Source organism: Telopea speciosissima, chromosome 3 (assembly GCF_018873765.1).
Source record: "Telopea speciosissima isolate NSW1024214 ecotype Mountain lineage chromosome 3, Tspe_v1, whole genome shotgun sequence".
Lineage (NCBI taxonomy): Eukaryota > Viridiplantae > Streptophyta > Magnoliopsida > Proteales > Proteaceae > Telopea > Telopea speciosissima.
Window position 1 is genome coordinate 9,552,015 of NC_057918.1, and position 27,138 is coordinate 9,579,152.

The following is a 27,138-nucleotide window of genomic DNA, read 5'->3' on the forward strand; positions in this document are numbered from 1 at the left end:
CCATATCCATTTAGCACTATTCGAATCCGTCCGAAAGTTAAACGGATACGGATACGGATAGGCTATAACTATCCAAAAAGCTATATTTACATGTAAGCGGATAAAATATCTGATCCGCATCCGTGTCCGTATCCGTTTAGCACTATCCGAATCCGTTCGAAAGCTAATCGGATGCAGATGCGGATATAGCACTATCCGAGCCGAATCTGATCCGTTTACATCCCTAGCTTTAACTGGTCAATTTTGATTGGAACTGTCGGTGCCTGTCAACATTTGACACCCCTAATCTACCCCATGCACATTGTATAAGGTTTTTCGAGGACCATAGAGCAATTATCTAATAAATTTAAGGCAAAAGTTTTCGGACTCGGCTCCTGTGCAGCACCTTGCCCAGGCTGCACGTGCAATGCCAAGCACAATGAGACGTGAAGAGACCGCCTTACCCCTGCCCGAGCAAAGGTGAGATACTCTTTTCACACCTCGTTGTGTCCGGTGCTGCACATGCAACCCGGGCACAGTGCTGCACAGATCCTTTGGGAAAGTTTTCTTTCACCCATTGAGTGGGAATAATCTATTGGCCGGGGATGTGACCATAAGATGATAGGATTCTTGTCCCATTAACAAATTCCCTATTGGAATTTGAGAGTATCCTTCCCCTTATCATCTGACGGTACTGATTAGGGATTTAAAAAGAAATTTGGTCCAATTTGGGTCCGATTCCTCCTAAACTAGATCTTAATTTCGGGTTTTTAAACCCAATAACGGCCGATCCATTGATACAGGATCGGTCAGATAAAGATATCAATCTCCGCCGATACCATGGTTTGAGATATCGGTATCAGATCGCCCAATACTACACGGTTTTGAAAGTGATCGATACCGATACCTGGCCGATACTATATCGATGGAACGGTACAGACAAGGGGTAAAATAGTCAAGAACACTCATTTTTAATGAAACTAGGGGTAAATTTGTCTGATATGGCTAATCCACGCTGATACCGCATTGATATCGTATCGATTTTGAAGATGATCGATATCCAATTCGATACTGTGCACTATAATCGTGACCGATACCGCTACAAATCAACTAATGCGATACCAATTCCTCAAACCATGGTGCCAAGTTTTTAGTCTTCTTCCTTACTAAAGTTGCTAAGAACCATGAAAGTTCACCGTAATCTCTTGGAGGAAACTAAGTTGTAGTACATGTGTGGTCCTACAGTTAGGTAGGCAGGTCGGTTGGTAGCTCATGAAAACATATTTTGTGGGTCTCATTTCCATCAGATGGTTCATATTTCTTTGATCTTAACCTAACTTTAAAGATGACCCTCTCCTATCATAAAATTTATGTATAGTATAGTTTCTACCACCCACCCTTTCCAAGTCTCAAGCATAGTTTTGTTTTTTTGAAAATAAAAGCGTGGCGGGATCAGAGCCTGGATGGAGTCGATGGACTGAAAACGAACACTGAACCGGTGGCGCCACCGTTTTCCATAATTACCGGCGACAATGGCGGTCCCAAAGAGATCATCTTCGAGTCCTCAACAGAATGGTTCGACTCGTGATTTCAAGCAACGAATCATCACCAACCTCAACAAGCTCTCCGACAGAGACACTCGCGCCGTTGCCACCTCTGAGCTCGAATCGATCGCCCGTAACCTCAGCCTCGATTCTTTCGCTTCTTTCCTCAATTGCATTTACGATATCGATTCCTCTGAGACGACTCTCGTGCGGAAACAATGCGTCCGACTACTCGGTTTCCTATCGGAGACTCATGGCGATGCTCTCTCTCCTTTTCTCTCTAAAATGCTCGCCAACATCGTTCGCCGCCTAAGAGACTCAGATTCCGCCGTCCGACAGGCTTGTGTCGACTCTGTCACGGCAATGGCTTCTCAGATCACTAAGCCTCCCTTCTCTGTATTCTTGAAGCCCTTAACTGAGGCTCTTCTGCTTGAACAAGACTACAACGCTCAGATTGGTTCCGCACTTTGTCTCGCCGCGGCCATCGACGCTTCGCCTGATCTGGATCCCTCGCAATTGCAGAAGCTCTTGCCCAAGCTGCTGAAGTTACTCAAGTCCGAATGCTTTAAGGCGAAACCCGCACTATTGTCGCTCATTGGAATCATTGTTGGGGTCGGCAGTGCCTCGAGTCGAAAAGTGTTGACCAATTTGATTCCTTCCATGGTTGAGTTCCTCAGTTGCGAAGATTGGGTAGCGAGGAAAGCTGCCGCTGAGGCGTTCGTTAAGCTTGCTATTGTGGAGAAAGATCAGTTATCTGAATTTAAAACCTCGTGCATGGCATCCTTCGAAGTTCGTAGGTTCGATAAGGTCAGCAGAAGGTTTCAGTTTCCGATGCAATATGATTTTTGTTCGTGGTCTTTCTACGAATTCTATCTAATTCAACCTTATTGGATTTCTCAAATGCTATATAGGTGAAGATAGTTAGGGAAAGCATGAACCAGATGTTGGAAGCCTGGAAGATCGTTCCTGGCCTTTCTGACGAGGTCTCACAGTCATCCCAGACGATACCTTCTTCGAGAGGTAACGGAGTTCTAATTCATGCTTGGCTTCTTCAAATTTTCCATAGTCAAAAGCTAATTTCTTCAAAGAGTCACCGGTTTTGGTTTGCTCCATCGCATTTTTAGCATTTACTATGTTATTCTTATTTTCCTTATAAGATCTGTCGAACTCTGACATCCATTGTTGATTTTTTTTTTGGGTAATATGAAATTGGCAGAAATCAAAGACGGACGCCTCCCACCGAGTCCCAGAAGCTCTGGTAGTCTAGGTTTTGAAACCCCCCAAATGAGGAAGAAAACAATCCAAACAAGCAGGTTACCTCCATTGGTTAGTTCATCTGTGACTACTGCTAGGAAAAGAAGCCCTCCAAAGAGTAATGACAGGAAATCAAGCCCAGTCCTGTTACGTAAGCTAGACCACAAGCAGTCCCCTGATCGGGAAGTTGAGGTTTCTGTACCTCATGCTTCCTCTCTTACAGTTTTACGCGATGATGATATAAAGCAGACAGATGGAGAAGGTCTAGAATCAGGGGTAGATAGTGCATTATGGAACCATGATGTTCCATTTTATGGGGAGAGTTCTGATTCGACTGGTGTAGTTAGCAATGTTACTGGAAACCACGAAGACAGTGAGAACCTGTCCTTGATCTGCAAGCAACTGGTTCAGATTGAGAATCAGCAATCCAGTCTGTTAGATCTTCTGCAGGTATGCTTCTGGAGCTTGATTTGTTTATCTTCACCTGCAGTTCTTTGTTCTCATGAATTGCATTTTATGATCTACTTTATATGTGTCCACAATTCTGTTAACTTCTATATGTTGATTAGTATTGCTCAATTAATATTCTTGATCAATTATTCAAGAAAATAATTTTACTATTCCAGAGATTCCAATTCCATGATTTGTGGCACTGGTAGTTAGGCTTACGACAAAATATCCATGACCGTGCTAAGCAGATGCATAGGACACCCAGCCCTTTTTGCATTTTCTTCAGCTCCATTCAACCCCAGAATTTTTTTCCTCCAATAAAACTTTATTACAGCTTGCAAGTCAAGGACTAGCTCTTTATCTTCTCATTTATATATTAGACTCAAATTATCCCGTGCCATATCACTTCAGTAAATTATAATCTTATTGCAGCATGGACTTCTTCTGTATTCCCTCATTTGCAGTCTCTTCTTTTCCACTACACTACGACTGGTTCAATTTATCTAACTTCTGCACTACCTCTGATGGCCTTCATTACATTTTTTGCCATGAATATGCAAAGATCAAAGCATTCATAAAGCAGAACCATCGATGTCCCCCCCCCCCCCTCCACCCAAACCTTCCAAAAATTAAAAAAATCCTCGTATGTCAGTATATCACCCCTTGATCATCAGACAGTGTTTACAACTTTCATCTTCACTTCCAACTTGCCTCAGAAAACTTCAGTGTGCGCAAAAATTTAGTCGCATAACACATCCTCCAGATCTGGACCACATCCTAAGATGGTTAGTAATTGCATTTATGATAATGTTTTAAGAATACAGTTAAAGTTTATGCTCTTTAATTGTAAGGAATTGTCTGGTGACTCTACTCTCCTGTTCTCTTCTTGAATTCAGAAATTCATTGGGAGCTCACAGGATGGGATGCATTCTCTGGAGACCCGTGTGCATGGTCTAGAGTTGGCTCTAGATGAAATTTCCTATGACTTGTCCATGTCAACAGCTAGGATATCAGGCACTGAATTAGCAGGGAACATGTGCTGTAAGTTACCTGGTGTGGAATTCCTGAGCTCAAAAATCTGGAGAACAGAAGGTCGGTACCCAAGCTCAAGATTATCTTCTGCTGGGGGATCACTAGCAGCAATTCAGAAAATGGGTGATAAGGATAACATTTCTGAAACATTGAAGATGGATAGCCGGAGATTCGGGCTCCAAGGTGGTAGTGGTGAATTTATTGTGAATCCACTGGCACATATTCATAGTGACTCGTGGTCAAATTCAGAGGTTTACTGAAATAGAACATTGAAAAGCACAATCTGTGATCCAGAGAGGGGGAAGGGAGGAGGGGGAGCGAGAGTGGCTTGATGTTACTTCTGTGACTGGTTGAAATAATCACCTGGTGATTGAATAGCAAATTCTGAATTTTGTGAATAATTTTTATTTTAGTGTTCAGCTAGCAGATTTTAAATGTAAATCACTGGAAGCTGTTGTTGCCTTCAAGTCCATATAGCTCAATAATTGTCTATCTTGCCCAGCCAGATGTACAGTCAGTGGATGTGGTTTTTGTGTTTGAATTTGATTAATCCTTGAACTTCACAATGTAAATAAAGTACTATATATAAACTGTAATATGTTGATATTTTTAATAAACTTCAGGATTTGTCTATGTAAATTCATCCTTTTCTGACATAGGTTTCAAGCACAACGTATTACAAAACAAACATCCAATACAAAAGCAAATAGAAGCAAGCTCTATGATAGGAAAACAAGCATGCTATAATATTAAATAAATCATTATAGAAACTAGCTACCAAATTGGCTTTCCAGTTCCATTCTCCTCAACTTCTTAACACTTTTGTTTTCCAATCGCGTCTTTCAACTTGCTTTTCTTTGCTGGCTCAGAAATAATATGAAATAGCCATGGAGAAGCGGGTTCTGAACCCATTGCTTCTCACATATGCAACCACAGCTCTTCCCCAAGTTCTCTTTCAAGCCACTTGTAAATAGTGAATTGGAGCAGCTCAACTTTGAAAAATATGCATTGGAATGACCAACTGGCTAGCCAACTCAAAATAAAAAAATAACTAAATTTGTGAGAATGTGCCTTCTCCTCGTGTTCTTTTCATACAAATAGAGAAAAATAAGATTTCTTTAGTCTTCCTTAAATTCTCAAAGGAACTATCAAAGGAAATGGATTGATCACTTCTTGTGTAAAGCTAAACTGTGATACCCATAAACAATAGTAGACCAAAGGATTACCTTTGAGTGTTCTCTGCATTGACCGTAAGGGTTTTGCTGTGTAGATGAGATCACCCGTTCCTATCATCTGAGTTGCAAACACTCCTGATGCAAGACAAATGCTGAACCGGGTTGACCCTCTTAGCAATCTCAACCGAGATGGGCCAGTCCCTTGGAGATGTATTTGATCAGCCTTATTTTCCTGTGGATTGCGGAAGATCCTCCAGACTTGGATTGCTTCTACAGCTGTATGTGGGGCCCACAGGACAGTTTAGATTTTTAGTTTTCTTTTGCGCAAATCCGGTCTTAGCATGATGGGGGACCGGGAAGGAGAAGAGGGGAGCGCTGCAGATACCAGATTAGCAGGGGAGAAAGAAGAAATAGCATAAGAAGGGGGAGGGGGGGGGAAAGAACCGTAGAAGGACAAGAAGGAGAGGGTGGGGGGGGGGGGGGAGGGAGTGCACACGTACAAAACTCTTCAATTCATTCTATTCTTCATCTTCAATAATCAATATCGTGAATTACAGCCCAATTTAAAGAAAATAAAATCCTAACTATATGGAAACTAACTAACAAAGATACCGGAAACACAATCTTATCTCCCTACCCAAAATAAAAGATAACTACTAAAATAGATCCTAGTGCTAAGACCGGATTTGCGCAAGCAAAAAAAAAAAAGAGAGAAAGATCCTACTCACTATAGTGGTAAGCAAGTAGGCACATACCTAGCAGTCCTCTTTAAAATTCCCCGTGGCAATGGATAGGCCCTTCTTACTTGTAGCTAAGGTCTGTAGTGAACTTATTCAAGGAATTAAAATTAATAGAAGGTGGGGGAGATTGGCTTAAGGCTCTAAAGTCTGGATGAGAGTCAAAGCACATTTTATTTGCAGTTAACAGAAGATACTGTGGACAGTGGTCATTAAAAATGAATGCATCAACAATTGAGGTACTGGAGATGCACCTGTTTTGAATTGAACATCATTCAAATAAAAGCAAGATGCAGGCAGTAAGAAACTTCAATGCAATTTAGCACTAATGGATTGAAAAATATACAATTGTGGTAGTTGAGATGCATTCTTGCTTAAGTCAATTTTAAAGCTGAAGAGCAATTTGAACACAAGGTCTATGCAGGATGATTTCAATCTGCAGTCTAAGTGGGTGAGATGATTCTTTGCTATGCGCATCCCTGTCCATCTCCCCTTTCTGTCTCAACAACACTAAAAGAAAAAAAGCTAATAAAGGAGCTTTCTTTGTGATGTTGTGGATGAGAAGATGAAGCTTCATCTTGTAAGAAGTCTGTATCCTACAAGAGAGTACAGTTTGAAACCAGTCCACTTCATGCGATGAATTGAATGTCTTGGGGAAGTGCGGTGGTACTTCAAGGGATGAAAGAAACCACTTTTGGAGAAAGCTGCTGGGAATATATATGACACCAAGTGAGCAGAGGGGGAATCCTTGAGCAGAGGGGGAATCCTTGAGGCAGACTCTAACTGTAAATGCAGGACTTGTGTTTGGAAGGGAACCTTTTAAAGGGGTGGAGGGTTGGTGCTAGCAATTTCAAGGTAATGTTTGCCATGTTGGGAAGACTAGTGCTTTGGCACTTTTTATTCTAAAAGAGACTTCCTTAACCTCATATTACATGAACTGAGAAGCTCAAAAGAGTGGCTACCATCATTTGAGTCAATTGGATGGAACCATACTCCATGACCCCATCAATGGACAATAACTTAAGCAGCATTGCTCGTAAATGTAAATGTTTATAATGTATTGATGATGCATCAATTTGAGAAGATATTTCTATTGCTGAAAATTTACGATTAGTACCCATGGGCACCTCATACAAAGGGAAGAAAAAGGGAGAACCTCAAGGAGATGCAGGATGTGCCACAGATGGCCCAGGTGCCGAACAACTCCCAGCTTCAGAGAACAGATCAGAGATCATCTTTTGACCCTTAGTGGCTTCCCATTCTTTTAAGTAACAGGAGAGGGTATCCATTAGGTACGGTGGGATTTTCCTATACTTCACAAAACGGGCTTCATCAGCAAGGCGGTCGGCTTCTTCTAGATGCCATCGTGCCTTCGCCTTCATTACTCCAATCAAGTTAAGGAAGCTCTGTGCCTCCTCTTTGTGGGCCTCTGCTCTTGCCAACAAAGACACTGTCTCTGATTTCTTTTTCTCTGCAACATCCCGTGCTAAACACTTCAGCCAGGCCTTCCCTACCAATGCCCTCAGTGCGGGAAGCTCTACTCCCAGGTCCTCTCCCTCTCTCAAAGATGATACCCAGCCCCGGGCTTCCCTTTCTGACAGCGAACCATATGTCTTGTCTCGCATAGAATGGAGAATACGACATAAATCGATAAAGAGACCTGATCGAATACTAGCAGAGTTCACCATACATGAGGCAAGTTCTCGCCTAAAATGGTCCATGAGTTGGCACGCCTCTGTCTGGTAACATGAAGGGAAGACAAAACCCGGCACATGCCTATTTACATAAATCACCTTGAATTTCTCTCCTTCTAAGGGATCAGTGAAGCTTTCCAGTGTATAGTCCCATGTCCCCTCGCTTTCTACTTCAGGCACCTGGGGTGGTGGAGGTATCACCTGTTTATTCCAGAGCATCACTCGATGAATGTCAGGCTCTTCTGGAGGTCCTTCAGGAGCACCTTGAGGGGAAATCGTACCCAAGACTTGATCTTGATTCCCCCCTTGAGCATTTCCAATGCTTGGTGGCGAGTGACTAGTTATCCCAGTGGGCAGCGAGGGTCTAACTCTAGGAGTCATTGGAGATGGATGATCTTTTTCTCTGTTCTCCTCCTTCATCACTGGAGATCTCCCTCTAGTTTCTAAAACTTCTATGACATGCAGAAGATGTCAGCACATAATTGAAGTTGAGAAATGAGAGATATAGTCTGACAGAACTTTACCTTCTCTGTGCTTGCTAGGATCGGCATGCCTCAGCTTCTTCGTCGGCGGCATCCGATTAGCAGAGTCATTTATCGATTGCGAAGACCCAGCTTGACAAACGTATGACCAAATCCCAGTCAATATCTCAGGCGATTCAATAATAGGCAAAATGGACTGCAGGGCATCTATAAAATCAAGAATTCAAGAGTGAAAGAGTTACTACAATAATGTAGATATGCTATAGTCATCCCCAACTTCATTACATGTGAAAGTAAAGATAAGCGTGAGTAGTCTACCATGTCCAGGTGGCTCATCCATTCCCCCAGGTTGTGGACTGGCCACTTTAGTGGATTCCTCATCTCCCGGGCGATTGAAGCTTGCAGCACTCGGCTCTGCATTTGGTACTCCCCCAGCATCGTGGCCGTTTGACTCTAAGGGTGCCTCAACTTCATGTGCATCATCACCTACCTTTTCAGCCACAGGAGCTTCTCCACCCTGTATTTTTGCATCCATCTCTGGCTCTTGATCACGAAGAGGAGCTTGAACTGGCTCAGGGAAATTAAGCTTGGCCTTGGTTCCGTAGTAGCTGAGAAGCGCCTTGTCATAAGCCATGGCTGCATCCTCGGCGTTGTCAAATGTGCCAAGCCACTTTTTTCCTCTCTTTCGTCTATTAATTTCACTTATCTCTGCTACCCACTTACCCTGCTTTTGCCTGACTCCCCTGTAATTTCTCCCTCTCGTGTTCCCTTCACAATGCACAGTTTCAAAACAAATACACACATTGGCATCATATATACTTGTTCTTTAGTCCATTTTCTAAGATAAAGAGATGTTGATCCATTACGAGTTCATACAAGAATTTGATATAGAACAGTGAGCAGAACTGAAGGTAGATCACCCATTCTAGCAGTGAGAAATGTAGAGCTTAAATCTGAATAAAATATGAACAGAAGGGATTAGGGCAAGGGGTAGTAAGCCGGCAATGGTTAATGGAAACATGACAAAAGGGACCTAGTTTCTTACCAAACCATCCAATCCAAAAAAAAAAAAAAAAAATTCTTACCAAACCAATATGGCTGTGTAACTTGATGGAGGAGGAAACCAAACAAACCAAAACCAATAGAACAGAAATACAACAGAGGTAGAAGAAGAAGAAGAAGATAAAATGGGTATAAATAACCTAAGGTTAGTAGCGCGAAATGTAGAAGTAAGAAGTAAAGATACCTTGATCCTGCATAGGCTGATGAGACGGGTCGTGAGACTCTGGTGCTGCTGTTGTTATTGGGTTTCCTTGAACCTGATGAGGCAGACTGATCATCGGCGGGGGTTGCCGATGAAATCCGGGAGGGCCAAAACCACGTATTATTATTTTTTTTTTGGGTAAACAGCCAAAACCATGTTCACTCATCCTTCCAATTGCAATTACAGGAAATGTTAAAAGATGATGGAGCGAGTGTAGGTAGGCGCAGGTAGGGGGGTGACAAGGGATTTTGAAGTCGATACTTTGGGGGCACTAACTCTCCAGTCTCTCGACTTCTCGTGATTTGCTTCGAGGGTGGGGGTTGTTATTCTGCGGTTGAATTGAAAAGCCCATTTTACCCTTATAAAGAACATGGTTTAAGCCGATCAGTTAAGCCAGAAGTTGTCTGTGCTTCATCTCTGTTGCTACTATTAGAGGGATTAGCTCGCAAAATCCCCAATGTTAAAGCTTGTGTCACCCGAACCAACGACTCAGGAATAGGCCTTGATAACAATGCTAAAATAGCATGTATCAGTCAAATCAAGATAGTGTAAATCGATATCCCCTGAATATGCGAAGAATTTCAAAACACAGCTAGCAGCAAATGGATCTTGGAAAAGACCAGAAGTGATCAAATGGGCTTGGATGAAAAGGTAGAGTTTTGCCTCATGTTATGGCATGTTTGAAGAGGTTGAAGACTTCCGTTTAGTTCACTAAAAGATGATTGATGTTGATGCCGATAATGAAGATGAAAAGGATGAATAGAGAGGACAGAGAGTGGGATTTGAAGCAAAGATTACAAATCTTGATCGAATTCAATATTACTCAAGCTAGATTGCTTGATGCGGTTTTCTGATTTCCAAACAAAACCATAACCAGGAGACATCTAGACGAGCCCAGAGATGATAGATTGCAGCAGAGTTGTAACGAATGAAAGTTCCTGAAATTTTTTCAGATAATAACAGTTACCTCATCTTCAACTTCTCATGAGAACTGTGACCACTTTGGTTTGGAACTTTGGACACTGTCAAGCTTATAAGTTCTGAGTTTGACCTTCTCTGGAATCCAGATTGCCTCTGTATTACTCCAAGTTTCTCTGGAATCTGGATTGCCTTACCTATCATGAATGGGGATGGAACCAGAGTTGGTCGTTTTAAGGTTTTCGAGCATGTCAGAGGGGAAAACAGAGAAGGAAAGAAATTTGTCTCCTTTCAAGCAACCTGCAAGTGATGGGCGGTCGTAGTGTTTGCTTCGTTCTTCTCCTGCTTCTGCAAATTGCCACAACAATAGAGAGAGAGAGAGAGAGGAGAATTATTCAACGATGAAAGTGTTTTAGTGAAAGGGTAATGGGTCAATTCACTTTTCTTAAAGGTAATTTGGGCATTTAAGATTTTTCTAACCCATGACATCATCATTAAATAATGTCTAACTGACGGACAGAGGTTAACTGTAAGAAATTTTAAAATGCAGGGGGCTTTAAGTAATAATTTCAAATTTTGAGGGCGTTAAGCAATCAAGCCATAATATAGGGAGTGTACAAGTAATTTACCCAAAATTTTAATATGGCCGATTACAAGATTCAATCAATCACGGAATAAAATTTGGCTAAACTATCTTACTTGGTATTGACAACACATTTCTAACTAGGAGTTAGCTGCAGTGTTGATCTCACTTGAAAAAAAAATCTAGAAATTACATTTAAAAAACAAGTGGCTAGATGATGGCAGGCCTTGGTGCAAGAGTAAGGTTGCTCCATTTGTGAGCAAATGGTCACGAGTTTGAGTCTGAAAACAGGCTCTCGCCAAAAACAGGGGTAACACTATGACCCTCCCCCGAACCCCAAAATGAAGGGATTCCACTGTCTAAACAACTAAAGGCACATTTTTGTTCACTCCTATGATATAAGAACTGGGTTCTTTACCGGTCTACACTCTGAAATTGTTTCTAACATACCACAGACATCGCTTCACCCACCAAAATGGAGTTTAAAACGTAAGGTTTCAGTTATTGCACTACGAGCCTGACCCATACGATCTCTAATTAAAATACCAATACCTCCTTTCCAATCACTAGCCGCAATTGGGCTCTGGGATGATGGTGGATTTATTGTGAATCCATCCACTGGCACATATTCATAGTGACTCGAAGTCAAATTCAGAGGTTTACTGAAACAGAACATTGCAAAGCACAATCTGTGATCCTGAGAGAAGGGGGGTTGCGGGAGGAGGGGGGAAGACTGAAGAGTGGCCTTGAGTTACTTCTTCTGTTAACAGTTGAAATAACCACCGGGTGATTGAATAGCAAATTCTGAATTTTGTGATATAATTGTTCATTTTAGTGTTTGTCTAGCAGGGTTTTAATGTGAATCACAGGAAGTTCTTATTGTTGCTTTCAAGTACATATACCTCATTCAAATGTGTTATTTAAAATAACACTTCTACCTAGATACACAAAGTTAAGGTCTCACTAGATTGAACATATATTACTTAAATTGTTGCATCCTTTTTTTCAGGTTCTCCAAATGTATTTCTTTACTCTTACTTGAGTTTATTTTGGCTTCTGAATCAAATCTTTTGCTCTTCTCCATTGACTAAGTTTTTCCCTCATCAAGTGCTACTGTTCTTAAGGTCAAGTCCCAAGTTACGGTATTCAGGCTCTGGGAAAGAAGAAAGATTAAGAAGTTCATAAAGTGATTTGATTCTTCATAGCTCCAATAAACTTTTTATTTTCTGTCGTTTCAAGATGAACCAATCTTCCTCCTTTGCAATTTTTTTCCTTTTATTGCGTTTCATTTCTTTTTATAACTCCATTTGTTCTCAAGAATTACTGCTACTGACAAAATAAATAGGGTAGGATGTCCATGGACAGGTTTTAGTAGGACATCTGATTGAGGCAGATCAGTATAATTCAACACCCCTCAAACCACCCCCCCCCCCCCCCCAAAAAAAAAAAAAGAGAGAGAGAAAGATCCAACTTACTATAGTGGTAAGCAAGTGGGCACATACCTAGCAGACCTCTTTAATAAAATCCCCCCGTGGCAATGGATAGGCCCTTCTTACTGGTAGCCAAGGCATTTAGTGAAGTTATTCAAGGAACTAAAATTAATAGAAGGTGGGGGGGGGTGATTGGTTTAAGGCTCTAAAGCCTAGATGAGAGTCGAAGAACATTTTATTTGCAATTTTTTATTTTTTTATTTATTTTTTTTTGGGTGGGGGGGGGGGGAAGTAAAACATTTTATTTACAGTTCACAGAAGATACAGTGATCATTAAAAATGAATGCATCAACAATTGAGGTACTGGAGATGCACCTGTTTTGAATTGAACATCATTCAAATAAAAGCAAGATGTAAGTAGTAAGAACCTTCAATGTGATTTAGCACTAATGGATAGAAAAATATACAATTTGGAGTAGTTGAGATGCATTCCTGCTCAAGTAAATTTTGAAGCTGAAGAGCAATTTGAACATAAGGAAGGTCTATGCTGGATGACTTCAATCTGCAGTCTGAGTGGGTGAGATGATTCTTTGCTATGTGCTTCCCTGTCCATCTCCCCTTTCTGTCTCAACAACACTTAAAGAAGAAAAAAAAAACTAATAAGGAGCTTTCTTTGTGATGCTGTGGATGAGAAGATGAAGCTTCATCTTGTAAGAAGTCTGTGTCCTACAAGAGATTAGAGTTTGAAACCAGTCCACTTCATGCTATGAACTGAGTCAGTGTCTCGAAGAAATGCTGTGGTACTTCAATGGACGAAAGAAACCACTTTTGGAGAAAGTTGTTGGGAATTATATGACACCAAGTGAGTAGAGGGGGAATCCTTGAGGCAGCCTCTAACTGTAAATGCAAGACTTGTGTTTGGAAGGGAACCTTTTAAAGGGGTGGAGGGTTGGCGCAAGCAATTTCAAGGTAATGCTTGGCATGTTGGGAAGACTAGTGCTGTGGCCCCTTTTGTTCTCAAAGAGACTTCCTCTCATTACATTATCGGAGAAGCTTAAGAGAGTGGCCACTATTGTTTAGAGTCAATTGGACAGAACCACACTCCATGACTCCATCAATGGGCATTGGCTTTATTTCATTGCTTTGTAAATGTTCAATTAGTGCCCATAGGCGCCTCATACAAAGGAAAGAAAAAGGGAGAACCTCAGGGTGCTGCAGGATGTGCCGCAGATGGCCCAGGTGACGAACAACTCCCACCTTCAGAGAACAGATCAGAGATCATCCTTTGACCCTTAGTGACCTCCCATTCTTTTAAGTAACAGGAGAGGGTGTCCACTAGGTAAGGTGGGATTTTCCTATACTTTACAAAACGGGCTTCATCAGTAAGGCGACCCGCTTCTTCTTGATGCCATCGTGCCTTCGCCTTCATTACTCCAATCAAGTTAAGGAAGCTCTGTGCCTTCTCTTTGTGGGTCTCTGCTCTTGCCAACAAAGACACTGTCTCTGATTTCTTTTTCTCTGCCACATCTCGTGCTAAACACCGCAGCCAGGCCTTCCCCACCAATGCCCTTAGTGCGGGAAGCTCTACTCCCAGGTCCTCTCCCTCTCTCAACGATGATACCCAGCCACGGGCTTCCCTTTCTGACAGAGATCCATACGTCCTGTCTCTCATAGAATGGAGAATTCGACATAAATTGATAAAGAGACCTGAACGAATGGTAACAGTGTTCACCGTGCATGAGGCGAGCTCTCGCTTAAAACGGTCCATGAGTTGCCGTGCCTCCGTCTCGTAACAAGAGGGAAAGACAAAATCCTGCACGCACCTATTGACATAAATCACCTTGAATTTCTCTCCTTCAAAGGGATCAATGAAGCTTTTCAGTGTATAGTCCCATGTCCCCTCACTTTCAACTTCCGGCGCTTGGGGTGCTGGAGGCATCACCTGTTTGTGCCATTTCACCACTTGAAGAATTTCAGGCTCCTCCGGATATTCCTCAGGAGTATCTTGAGGGAAAAGCCTACCCAACACCGGGTCTGGAGATAGCTGGTTTTTTTCTGTGTTCTCCTCCTTCACCACCGGAGATCTCCCTCTAGTTTCTAGAATTTCTATAATATGCAGAAGATGTCAGAACATAATTAGAAGTTAAGAAATGAAAAAATATAGTCTGATAGAAACTTTACCTTCTCTGGGCTCGCTAGGATCGGCATGCCTCAGCTTCTTTGGCGGTGGCATCCAATTAGCAGAGTCATTCGTCAATTGCGAAGACCCAGCTTGATGATTGAAATTCCGAATCTCAGCAATCGTCTCCGGCGATTCCACAATAGGCGAAGGGGACTGTGAAGTATCATCACCTACCCCTTCAGCCACAGGTTCGTCTCCACCATCCTGTAATTTTGCATCCATCTCTGGCTCTGTTTCAGGCTCTGGGTCACGAGGAGGAGGAGGAGGAGGAGGAGTTAGAACTCGTTCACCATGACGAGCACCCATGAAGTAGCCCAACTCAATCCGCCCTTGAATTTTCCGTACTCGTTCAGGGAAATTAAGCTTAGCCTTGGTCCCTTTGAACCTGAGAGCCGCCTTGTCATAAGCCATGGCTGCATCCTCTGCGATGTCAAATGTGCCAAGCCACACTCGACTTGCCATCTTTGGGTCACGTATCTCTGCAGCCCACTTACCCCATGGCCTTTGCCTTACTCCTCTATAATGCCGCCTCCTCATATTATTCCCTTCACAATTCACAGTTTCAGAATACATACACACATGGGCATCATATATCATTGTTCTTATAGTCCATTTTCTTAGATGAAGAGAGATTCAAATTCAAGTTTGAATTGCAGTTTGAAAAATAGCAACGGCAACATGGGATGATGACCTGTTCCAAGCACGTCTCTAAGAGGTTTATCCTCTCTCTATTATCTCTCCTGTAGAAACTGTGAAGAGTAGTGTAGATAAACTCAAAGTGTAACTTCCTATTGATTTTCAAATTCGTTTTTGTATAGGTCACATACAATATAAATACAAACACCTGATATCACATTGGTACACGGTGAATTCAAACTCAATTCTTATCTTTACAAAGAGATTTCGATCCATTAGGAGTTCATACAAGAATTTCACATAGGACAGTAAGCAGAACTGAAGGTCAATCAGTCATTCTATAGCAGCACTCTTGTGATGGGATACTGCCGATTGATAGAAAACATGACAAAAGAGACCTAATTTCTTACCAAAACCAAACCAATCTTTAGTTTAAGTTAACAAGGATTGTAAGTTCAGTAGTTTGATGGAGGAGGAAGAAGAACACGTGAAGTAAAGATACCTTGATCCTGCATAGGCTGATGAGATGGGTCGTGAGACTGTGGTGATGTTGTTATTGGGTTTCCTTGAAGCTGATGAGCTAGACTGATCATTGGGGGGTGAAGAGGACATGAACGAGGGCCGAAACCATGGCAGACACGTCTTGTTCATTCATTCATGCCGATTGCAAGTACAGGGAATGTTCAGAGATGATGGAGGTAGTGTAGGGAGGAGGGGTTAGAGGGGATTTGAAGTGGAAGCTTCGGGGGGCACTTGTTCTCGTAATTTGCTTGGAGAGATTCCATTCATTTGTGGAAGAATTTCCATTTCCTTCCCTACCACCTAGTCGCTCCACCGCGGGAAAGGGGGAACAAAATATGGGTTCTGAGAATGGCTTATTTTGTTGGTGATTTTTTTTTTGCTTCAAAGCCAAATGCAATCGAAGCGACCGATTCGGGTTGCTTGTGAACATGAACCATTGGCTGATTTGCGATCTGTCTCAAGGTCAATAAAGGCTGCCTCGGAATTAAGGGAAAAGAAAAACGAATAATAGCCAGTTTAGAGTTGAGACTGCGACTAACAAAAGTCAATGTTGATGGCCGCCGCGAGAGGGCTTCAGTCGGTCTGCAATAATAGGCTGTCAATATGGTTGTGGCGTCGGAAACATATCCTCTACGGCGTAGTTGCCCGAGTAGCCATAGCAGCGCATGCACAATGATCGTCCTACTCTTGCTTGGGTAGGGGTAAGGTGGTAAATACACATCTCACATGGTTTGCACTGTTATGACCGCTTGGACAGCTGGACTGTAGAAGATCTGAATCTTGTGGCGTCTGAGTAATCCGTTTAATTGGTTTAGGTGTCAAAGGGTGCTTTTTCAAAATTAGGACGATTTGATTCTTCCTCTTGTAGGTTATGGATACATATATTTCAAATATTTTGTTATCGATGGATTGTTAAATGAATCGAATAATAATTAGTTGGATAAGAGGATTATCATATTTGTACCTAAATAGTTTTCGGATAGATTTGGATTCTTCTAAACGGATACGAATTCGATCGAATACAGATTTTCAAATGTCCGTTGACATCCTTAGCTCTCCCCCCCCCCCCCTCTCTTTCTCTCTTTACGCACCCACCCCATCTCATGCGCTGCAACTCTGACACCCACCCTCCATCTCTGCTCGTCAATCCCCTACCATCCCTCTCCTCCTCGTTCTCAACTCCCACCCCATGCCCTCTCCTCTCTCTCGAATAAATGTGTAGAAGAAACTCCATGCCTCTTTCCTTCTTTGCACAAGGACTATTTTTGAGAACTAATAGGATGGGCATATTGCTTTTTGCTTGATGGACAGAACATCTATAGGATTTTCTTATTCGATCGACGAAATGAAGGTTGAGCTTTTTGGAATCTTGCAAGGGTGGAAACATGCTTTGAAGGATAAAATCCATCTCAAAGAAATCTAGATAAATAATCGTGATCTAAATGGCCTTTTGAATCCCTAAGGAGACATGTGTATTCCCTTGAATCTTCTCCCCTCCTATCTTGAGCTTGCCAAACTAACTTCCAACTTTTCAAGTGTAAATATCAGGCATAAAAACAATCTTTGGTTTCGAACCCTACACTCTTTAGCTCTCTTTTCTATTACTAATAGAACCTCTATGTTCCCTTTTTTAGCATGATGTTCATACTTTCTGCTCTCTTTGAGATATAAATATTTTCTTTTCCATAAAAAAAAAAAAGACTATTTTTGAGGTAGAATCATCATGCCTTACCATAAGATGATTCTAGGTCAATTTTCTTCCTCATAAAATCAGCCCAATTCCCCCTCCTCCTTTAGAATAATTCTGAATAATTCTCTGTCTAATATTTCCCAAATTCTAATTTGCTAAGTATAATTCCAAGTCACATTTTTTTTTTGGTGTAACATTCTAATTATTTCAATTTTATTCTTTGTTTTTACTATTATATTAGTTTTATATTTTCCCTACTATTGTTGACTTTAACAGGCTAAGGATTTGATCGATCTCCCTGGTATTCAATCAGTTTGGTTTGCAATTTTTGTTTTGGGTAAGGCATAATTTATTCATTAACGTAAGAATACATTGAAGTTGGATTACAAAGATCCATCAACCACAGAGTGGAAATGGTTATATTGTTGTACACGTCAATGACGTGACCTTCTCAGTTAAAGAATCAACCACATTGTTGAATTCCCTAGAAATGAATTGTAAAGAAAAAAAATGTTTGAAAATAAGAGGAGAGATGAGAGATATCATCCAACACCAGCTTAACAATTAGATGGGTAGATACAGTAGATAAATCCTAGAAAGTTTCTTTACTTGCAAACTTTAAAAGCTTATAAGATATTCTTAAAAAATTTACAGAATTTCTTTAAAAAAAAATTTATCGAAGAAGCCAGTGATGACATTCTTCAAGAGGATGCAAATTATATTCTTTCAAAATTGGAATTATGTAATATTATTCAATTTGAAGAATTTCTTAAACTTTAATCTTACTATCTACTACTTGAGTTGAATAAAAAATTTTGGATACTACAATTTTTTCAATAACTCACAAACCCAGATGAATTATCATCATTGTGTCTTGTCTCGGCGCAGCACTAAGCAGCCTGGCAGCCTTCTATTTTCCGATTCTACTACTTGCTCAAAAAGGATCATAGGATGGATCAGCCAGGGAAATGGAGCAGCTAATGATCCGGGTCATTCTTCCTTCCATTATTCGTAGGTTAGCATAATAAAATAGTTTATGAGTATAAATTAATTGGGTACCTCGTGACCTTTTGGGTTTAATTGGATCTAGATTCTGTAGGAAAGGACTGAGAAGTGAGAACCTAGGATTGATTAGGTTTACTTTAAAGGAAAATGTTCTCTAAGCCGACTGCGAAGAGTACATTACCATTCACCGTTTTAGATATGTATTGGCATATGTCTTGGTGGCATCAGTTAAAAAAGTATTTTTCTTTGCAGTTACGACTATAGTTAGCAAAAATGGGAATGACAAAAAATAGAAATGGATGGTATGGATTTTAAATAATGTAAAACTCCGAACGGTATTCTAACAAAAGGTCAAAAAAACAAAGAATGACAAAGAAAAAGATAATGGATGATACACATTTTAAACGTGTAGATTAAAAAAACATGATAGTATACTCATATAAAGTGTTCATAACAACAATAACATCCAACATTAATGCATATATATTCCACAATCCATTATAAGTTTCAAGAAAAAAATAAATAAATAATAATCGATAAACATGAAATGAAAAGGGTTATAGTTTTTGCATAGAGAAATTGTTTTAACGTAAATAATTGATTCGATATAGTTATACTTTAAGGAAAAAAGTAATCTGTGTTGGAGTAGTCCACGTCTAGATACAAGGGGGCGAAATGCCCATCCCGCTCCACATGGAAGGTGAAAATCTCACCCCCCATGATGCCAATGCACACACAGAGGGGCCATGCACCCCCACAGAGAACGCCGACCCATGTTTTAAGACATTCATCACATGAAATAAGTCTTATACTCCCTTATCTGTAAATACTCTATACACATGAACTCTGCTTTAGGAAATTTTTTTTCTTGTTATCTTATGACTTAAATAAATTTATTAAAATAATGCTATTACAGTTGTACTTAATTTTGAATTGGAGACCTCATTTAGTATTATTAAGAATTGACGTTGGCATGTAATCCATTTTGAATCAGGAACCTCATTTCTCAATGAAGTCATTTTTGCTGAACTTAAATACGATACGCGTGCCGTATTTTAGTTTTAATCAAACACAAACAATGTTAAAAATGCAAATGGAAAAAGTATGTGTTTTTTTTTTCATTCATCCGAGAAGTGTACCGCAAAACATGTTTAAAACGCTAAAAATTGGGAATGGAGTTCTAATTGCATTTTTTCTAACACTAGTTTTGACCAATTCAGACTTAATACAATCCTTTACGTATCGGTATCATATCAGTATCAGCAGCTGAAATGATTTCTCTATTTCAGGTTCAGGCCTCTTGGACATGGTTTCTCCCATCACCTCATAGCTTGAATAGATAGTATGAAAAAACCCGGCTATGGCTCATAAAACCTTCTCACAAATTGATTAGAGTAATTGAATTTGACATTTACGTTGGGGCCCGATGTTAATCAACCCTATTTTAGGTTTTCATCATTCAGTTCCAACTGTATTCAGGTTTTGTTTACTTAATTTGTTTTTGAGAGACAGAGAGAGGTAAGAAATGAGGTGCTCATGAAAATCATTGCAGATTCTTATAATGATAATTGCTGCTAATTGTAGTACTACTAGTAGTAGTGTATATCAAGTAAAGGGAGAAGGTTCTCTGTGCTGCAGTGCAGGTTACGTCGAGGCATAAAGACAGTCTATGTAGGGAACAAGATGATCATTACACCCACCCCATGAACCTGAGTGCAACCTACGTTGCGGTACAGAGAACAGCACCCCTTGAAGTAACATTTTACTATACCAACTTTCAACGCCGTCTCCCCCAAATGTATTCATTTTTTGATTTAGATAAAGAAAAACGGAAAAATAAGAAAAGAAGGCGGTACTGGGCCAAATCAATAAGCTTCAGACACGTTGATGACAAGACAATCAGTCACATACGCCGTGAGCTGTTGTGGGAGAAAAGCCAGAAATTAATGGTTTTAACCAACGTTCTGCTTGTTTTATTAGTAAACTTCTTATTCTTTCTATTGGTTTTACTGTATCCCTCTTTCCCCTCAAGTCCTCAAAGGCAACAACAGCTCAGCGTATGCCGGTCCTACAGACTACGGTCCCTTGGACTCACACTCTCACACCCAGTCACCGACACTTCTTAATGGCAAAAGGAAAAACGAAAAGAGAAAAAGGGGAAAGAACAAAAAAAGGGAGGTCTGCTCGTATAATATGTAATTATTGTAGTAAGGAAGGACTGGGGAAGGTAATTTTTAATATAATATGCCCTACTCCCAGTCTCCTATATCCTTGCTATATTGCCATTGGGCAATTTGGGTCAAAAAGAATAAATTACTTACAGTAGTAGTGAGTAGATGAAGGAAGATTAGTGGACTCTTTTCAATTTCACTTGAGCAAAGGACAAGGACGGTAGCCGTTTCTTCTCCTACCCTTTTCCAGATTTCGTTTCATTCATTATTGTCTCTGCTACTGTTACTGTACCATCCCCTCTTCCATCTCTCTTCTTTAACTCCTGCAGGCCTCTCCCCACCGAACCCCCGTCGTTTGCAGAGATCTACACGTTCACATGGCATCATCGCCGCCAGGAGTAGCACCAACTTGCTATCGATCTGGGTAACCAGTACCAAGTACTGTTTTGGGCAGAGAAGCATGGATACTACTAAGCAGCAGCGCCGCAAGCGAAAGCGCTTCTTCAGACCCTCGTTCTCCTCCTTACTCTCTCACTACTATTCCATCTGGCCTCTCATCCTCTGCTTCTGCTGCTTTGTCTTCCTCCTCCTTGACGGCTTCTCTACCATCGGATCATCAGCCTTCCACCCTGTTCTCATCGTCTCACGCTTGCCTTTACTGTCCACTTCATCATCTACAGCCACGAATTCTATCCTCCTACATTCTGCCGATGACAGTGATGATGATGATGATGATGATACTGGGTTTTTGCCGTTGAAGGTTGAGGATCGAGTCTTGTTCCCGGACCATGTGTTGCTGTTCCTCTCCAACTCCAACAGGAAATCTCTACAGCGTATCCACCGTGCCAGAAAATTGGATTGTGTCTATAAAATCAGTAACAGTAACAATTCGAATGAGATAGTAGAGGAGAGCCACCGCATCACACTTCCCATCCTATCTGTGGACGAATTCGATGGTTCCAGATCAATTGCCCGCTGTCCCACTCCGCCTGCTAATTACTCCTCTTCGGTTTTTCTCCAGAGACATCGGATTAGAGAGCAGCACAACCTGGGAAAAGAAGAAGAAGAAGAAGCTGCGTTGGTAGGAATTGGAATTGATCAGCCGGTTCATTCGTGGGAGAGTCTGGTATATAGTGCAGCTTTGGATGGAGACACGGCAGTGGTGTTCGTCAAGGGATTGAATCTTCGCCCTGATAGAGCCACAGATCCAACCCAATTCATCTGTCACTTCGGTTGGGGGAATAGGCAGAGGAATTCTAGGTACACTTTCACCAGTGAGGCCCTTTCTGCAGCACAGGAAGTTGTCCGATGCTCGCTCCCTGTTAGCATTCAAAACAAAATAGTTAGAGCTCATGGGATCCGAGTCACCATCGGTGCAGCTTCATTGGGAGCGTTGGACCGAGTTAGAACTCCTCCCCTTCATATTCCTCTACCGTCCGTCGCTAAGATCTTCTTCAATTCCACCACCACCACCACTACCACTACCACTGCTCAAGATAGAGAGGAAGACAAAGGTGAGCAGAAGAAATATGAGCTCTGTATGTGCACCATGATATGGAACCAAGCTGCCTCCCTCCAGGAATGGATCATCTACCATGCCTGGCTCGGGGTTGAGCGCTGGTTCATCTATGACAACAACAGCGACGACAACATCAAGCAAGTGATCGATGAACTCAATCAAGAGAACTACAATGTCAGCAGGCACGTCTGGCCTTGGCTCAAGACCCAGGAAGCTGGTTTCTCGCACTGCACTCTCATGGCAAAGACCGAATGCAATTGGGTGGGATTCATGGATGTTGATGAGTTCTTCTACTTCCGTGTACCCTCTTCACGCAGAATGATCCGTAAGTTAGGGCATCCAGGTCGAGATTCCCTCAAATCCCTCGCTGCAAATTTCTCTTCTTCAGCAATAATCGGTGAGATCAGGACAGCCTGCTACAGCTTTGGACCGTCAGGGCTAAGCACACCTCCTTCGCAGGGAGTGATGGTGAGCTACACATGCCGGCTTCGGAGCCCTGAGAGGCACAAGTCCATTGTGCGCCTCAATGCTATAGCCGATACCTTACTCAATGTAGTTCACCATTTCCGGCTTAAAAAAGGGTACAGATACCTAAACCTGCCCCAAAGCACAGCTGTTATAAACCACTACAAGTACCAGGTGTGGGAAGCGTTCAGAGCCAAGTTCTCCAGAAGGGCAGCCACCTATGTCGTTGATTGGCAAGAGAAACAGAATGAGGGATCCAAGGACAGGGTGCCTGGGCTTGGGACTGAGGCCATTGAGCCACCCAATTGGCCACTCCAGTTCTGTGAAGTATGGGATACTCGCTTAAGGGACTTCGTCGTAGCCAACTTGGCTGATCCTGCAACTGGGGTTCTGCCCTGGGAGAGCTCCCTTCAGTAACAAAACACTCATGGTGCTGCATCTTGCCATGGTCTATGTAAACGAATCACTTGTACAACCACACCCATTCTTTTTTTTTTCTTCCCATCTTCTCACCTTTTGTCCTGCTTTTTTGTTTTGCCTGACATGGAATTCAGAGAAGCCATAGATAATTATAGGGTTTCACATTTTTTTGTAATTTAGTGAGGACATCACAAGATAATTTTTTTCACATACTTGTTGACTCATTTAAAATTACTCTTGTTCTTTCAGTTTATGTGAATTTCCCTGGGAACAGAAACATATACCTAACCACAGGAAGACTTCAAATATCAACGGAAACATCTAATCAGTTCAGAGTACCTAAATGAAAAAGAACGAATCTTCAAAAGCCGCATTTCGGGTTTTCACAAATCACAGCAAATTTGAAATATAATTGAATCAGTATCTGTAAACAAACCTACAAAAAAATATCGCAAGCTACACCCCATGCCTTCCCAGCTTATCTCATCGACTCAAAAGTCGGAACAAATAACAGTAGATCAGATTACATCATAAGATTTAATAATAAAAAAAAAAAATCCATGAGTTGATGCTACATCATGGAACTCCTCACTGGTTTTGATTTTGAGATCCTTCCTCTTCCATTTTCTGCAAAAAAAAATAATAGTAATAAGAAAACAATATAAAAGCTACTTCAAGTCAGAGAGCAACAGTATACAGCAGCAATATCAGATGAGTAAACTCTATAACATCAAACATGAATGGATTAAACCAATAAAAGAAAAAAAAGACATGAATGGGAAAACGGTACTAATATGAAAAATCATGCAGCCTGATAATTAAATTTTTTGATAAAAACAAAGAACCCAGGCAGAAGTTCAATGGAGTATTTAAACCAGACTGGACTGGCCAGTTAAACTGATTGAACAGCCAGCCACTGGTTCTTTGACTGAACATTCCACCAGAGAACTTCAAAGCACAAGAACCAGAAGAACCCAAATGACCTACTCGGCCTTTTTTCCAACTCAGAGTTTCTGAAAACCCAAACTGTTCTTCTAAAGATGTAATTTAAGCTAGAAAGAAAGAATATTTACAAAACATCTTTATTTTTTTCGGTACAAAACCAAAATCTCAAAAAAAGGGGGAAGAAAACTTGGATCTGGCAAGTTGTTTGGGATTCAGGCAATCCAGAGAGAGAGGCCTCCTGGACATGGTTTCTCCCATCACCTCATAACTTGCCCCAACTTATTGGGTTTCTCTATTTCAGGTTCAGGCCTCTTGGACATGGTTTCTCTCTTCTTTTAACTTGCCCAAACCTATTGGGCCTCTCTCTCTCTGATCCAACAAAACTATTTTAAGTAGCCTAGCCCCGCGCCCCCCCCCCCCCCCCAAAAAAAAGGGTGCCAGCAGATTTCCTAGTCAAAATTGAAGGTAAGTAGCATAACTTATCAATAAAAACCAGAGCTTACCTGCAATAAAAGTAACCATAAAAGGCTAGTGCAACAGATTAGGAAAAAAAAAAGAAGGTTCCCCATGACTCAAAAGAATGAAGACCTTAGTTCCATCTTCAAATTACTGCACTTCAAGTACACAATAAAACTGGATATATTTGGAACTTGCGAGGCATCATAGAAGACCTAGCAATCCAAAAACCCAAAGAATAATATCTTATAGAAGAAGGTGAAACATACAAAATGATGCATTAAGGGGTTAAAAGGTTGAAAAAAGAAAAAGAAAAACATGTATAAGTGAAGATCCATGAATCATGATTACTTTGACAATCACTAGTAGTAAAGACTGCTTCAATAGCTCTTTCAGTTTGTACTTTGACAATCACTAGTAGTAAAGACTGCTTCACTAGCTCTTTAAGTTTGCTCCAAGAAAGAAAAATGAAATTCTGGCATTTAGAAAATTTCTGACCAAATTTTCATTGGAAGTTTATGGTTATGGCCCAATCTTTAGTGACTTCTCCCCTCTGCGTCTTTAGCCATTAAACCAAATTGCACAAAGTAGACTTTTCAAGCATTTTTTTAAGTTTTATGTAGACAAGTCGCAAAATGTGTTAAGAGTTGAGACTTACCACAAGTACATGACAATCAAGAAATTGGTCACAAAATTGGACAACCAAGTAAGATGCCATGTGGAGTATATTATCTACAAAAGATTGAGTCAGCCCATTTCATTTTGGCTGAAGATAAATATCCCAAAACCATTTAAAGCAAGATGTGTTGAAATAGCTGTCCAGCCAAAATGACCTAATACCCTGAAGTTCTTAACCAATGTGTATCAGTGGGTTAAGTCATTTTCACCTGGCATCTGAAATGAAATACGAACACAGAAGTATTTGGACTGTATAGGTGGCTTAGTTTAAAGCCCACAAATAATTTAGTTGAATGACTGACCATGGGCAGGACCCAAGATTTAAGTCCGGCCAACTTCCATAATTAAGTCACCCAAAAAATAGTCTCATAAAATCATGGAAGTTTTCAGTGAAGTAGTTTTAACCTTCCACCACTGACATCTCAGAGTCTCAAGTTGCAGAGGAAGAAAAAAAAAGGGCCATTACCCAGTGCTGGCCCTACTATGTGGGGTCCTGGGAGGGGTGAGTTTGGAGTCAGTCCTAACCTTTGGCATTTTTGCACAAAGCGACTGCCCTCAAGACTCAAACCTGGGCATTTGCCCTGGCAGCCTGAACCTTTTACCATTGCCTTCAGCAATATTGCTTGTACAATGGGTCATTGATGTTTCCTCGACACCATTTTCCCCTTGGGAACATGTGTGTGATGCAGATTCATCATCGAAATGGGCTTATTTCTTTAGGAATAAGTCTAGGGTTGGGTTACATACATGTTGGGCCTTTGATCCCATGGGTTTCTAATGTAATAGGCCACTTTTATGGGCCTAAAATATGGGTAAATAGGTTGCATACGGGATTAGCTCCCATACTTAGTTTTATTTCCATACTTAGCTTTTTATTTGGTGTTTTAAATTGAAGCGGTTCAACCAATAATTCGATTTAAGTGATTTTATTAGTTTTTCTTTTAGTTGTTTAGTTGGGCTGGATTAGGACTCTATTTTGAATCTATTTCAGTTTCCTAGTCAGTTTAAGTTAGCTAATAGGTTTAGTGTCTAAGTCTATTTTTGAGTCTTCTATATAAGTTTGTAAGGGAGGCCAGCATTGAATACGAATTTTGATTAATAAAAACTCAGCTTTATGATTGCTGCCTTTGTTGCTGCTGTTGTTCCTTGAGAGTGTTGCATCCTAGTGGGTTTATCAAGGTGGAAAGGGTGGGTGGACTCCTACGACTCCTTGCATCTGCTTATGATCGGGAGGTCCTCTTCAATTAATTATCAAGCTCCTACTGCTGTTGATCTTCAAAACCAGTGAGTTATTTAATTTTCTACAACTATCTTCTTCTCCTAATTCCTTACAGTCTATCCTAATCATTCTCCAATCGACCTCCATTAATCCTATCTCCATTAAACCCTAATTTCCCAATTCAGAACAATTTCCCCATTAGTTTATCATCAAATTTCAACCACAGTACCCTCACTGCCCTACCTATACTCGATCCAAAACCCTGCCCTTAAATTCCCATTAGAAACCCTAAATTTAGCCTATTTCCTAATTCCTAAAACCCGAAACCCTAACCCTAATTCTGCAGAATTTTTCAAACTTAACCAAATCCAATTATTTTTATCCCATAATAACCCCCTAGACCTGCATATTAAAGCCATATAAGACCCATTCCCAAATTCCCATCCTAAACCCTAGAATTAACCTAAAATCTAGTGCTGTCCATTCGTACCAGCAACCCCTTTTGCTATTGATCCTGTTATCTGGCTCCTAGTAGGTCTCCTACCTATCTAGGACTACATTAGTGTGTATGTGTGTGTGTGTGTGTGTGTGTGTGTGTGCGTGTGCAAGAGAGAGAGGGAACAAAAATGATAACTCAACAAGATCTAAATACACCTCCCCAAGGGAAATTAATAAATAGAAGAAAAAG

The 27,138-nt window shown here is 41.0% G+C and overlaps 3 protein-coding genes across 3 annotated transcripts; 2 read left to right on the forward strand and 1 right to left on the reverse strand.

Moving 5' to 3' along the window:
* Positions 1-1,460: 1,460 nt before the first annotated feature.
* LOC122653845 (TORTIFOLIA1-like protein 4) lies at positions 1,461-4,533 on the forward strand. The gene is made up of 4 exons (XM_043847795.1): positions 1,461-2,330; positions 2,435-2,550; positions 2,744-3,227; positions 4,124-4,533. The coding sequence occupies exons 1-4, from the start codon at positions 1,512-1,514 to the stop codon at positions 4,517-4,519; spliced, it is 1,815 nt and encodes a 604-aa protein (XP_043703730.1). The 5' UTR covers positions 1,461-1,511; the 3' UTR covers positions 4,520-4,533.
* A 9,147-nt stretch (positions 4,534-13,680) lies between these two features.
* LOC122653703 lies at positions 13,681-16,056 on the reverse strand. The gene is made up of 3 exons (XM_043847637.1): positions 15,863-16,056; positions 14,724-15,269; positions 13,681-14,639 (listed from the first exon to the last, which is right to left on the reverse strand). Exons 1-3 carry the CDS (start codon positions 15,951-15,953, stop codon positions 13,747-13,749), a joined length of 1,530 nt encoding a protein of 509 aa, XP_043703572.1. The 5' UTR covers positions 15,954-16,056; the 3' UTR covers positions 13,681-13,746.
* Positions 16,057-21,105: 5,049 nt separating this feature from the next.
* On the forward strand, positions 21,106-23,171 carry LOC122657023 (glycosyltransferase family 92 protein RCOM_0530710-like). Its single transcript, XM_043851760.1, has 3 exons — positions 21,106-21,139; positions 21,177-22,223; positions 22,266-23,171. Exons 2-3 carry the CDS (start codon positions 21,209-21,211, stop codon positions 23,147-23,149), a joined length of 1,899 nt encoding a protein of 632 aa, XP_043707695.1. The 5' UTR covers positions 21,106-21,139; positions 21,177-21,208; the 3' UTR covers positions 23,150-23,171.
* Positions 23,172-27,138: the final 3,967 nt, after the last annotated feature.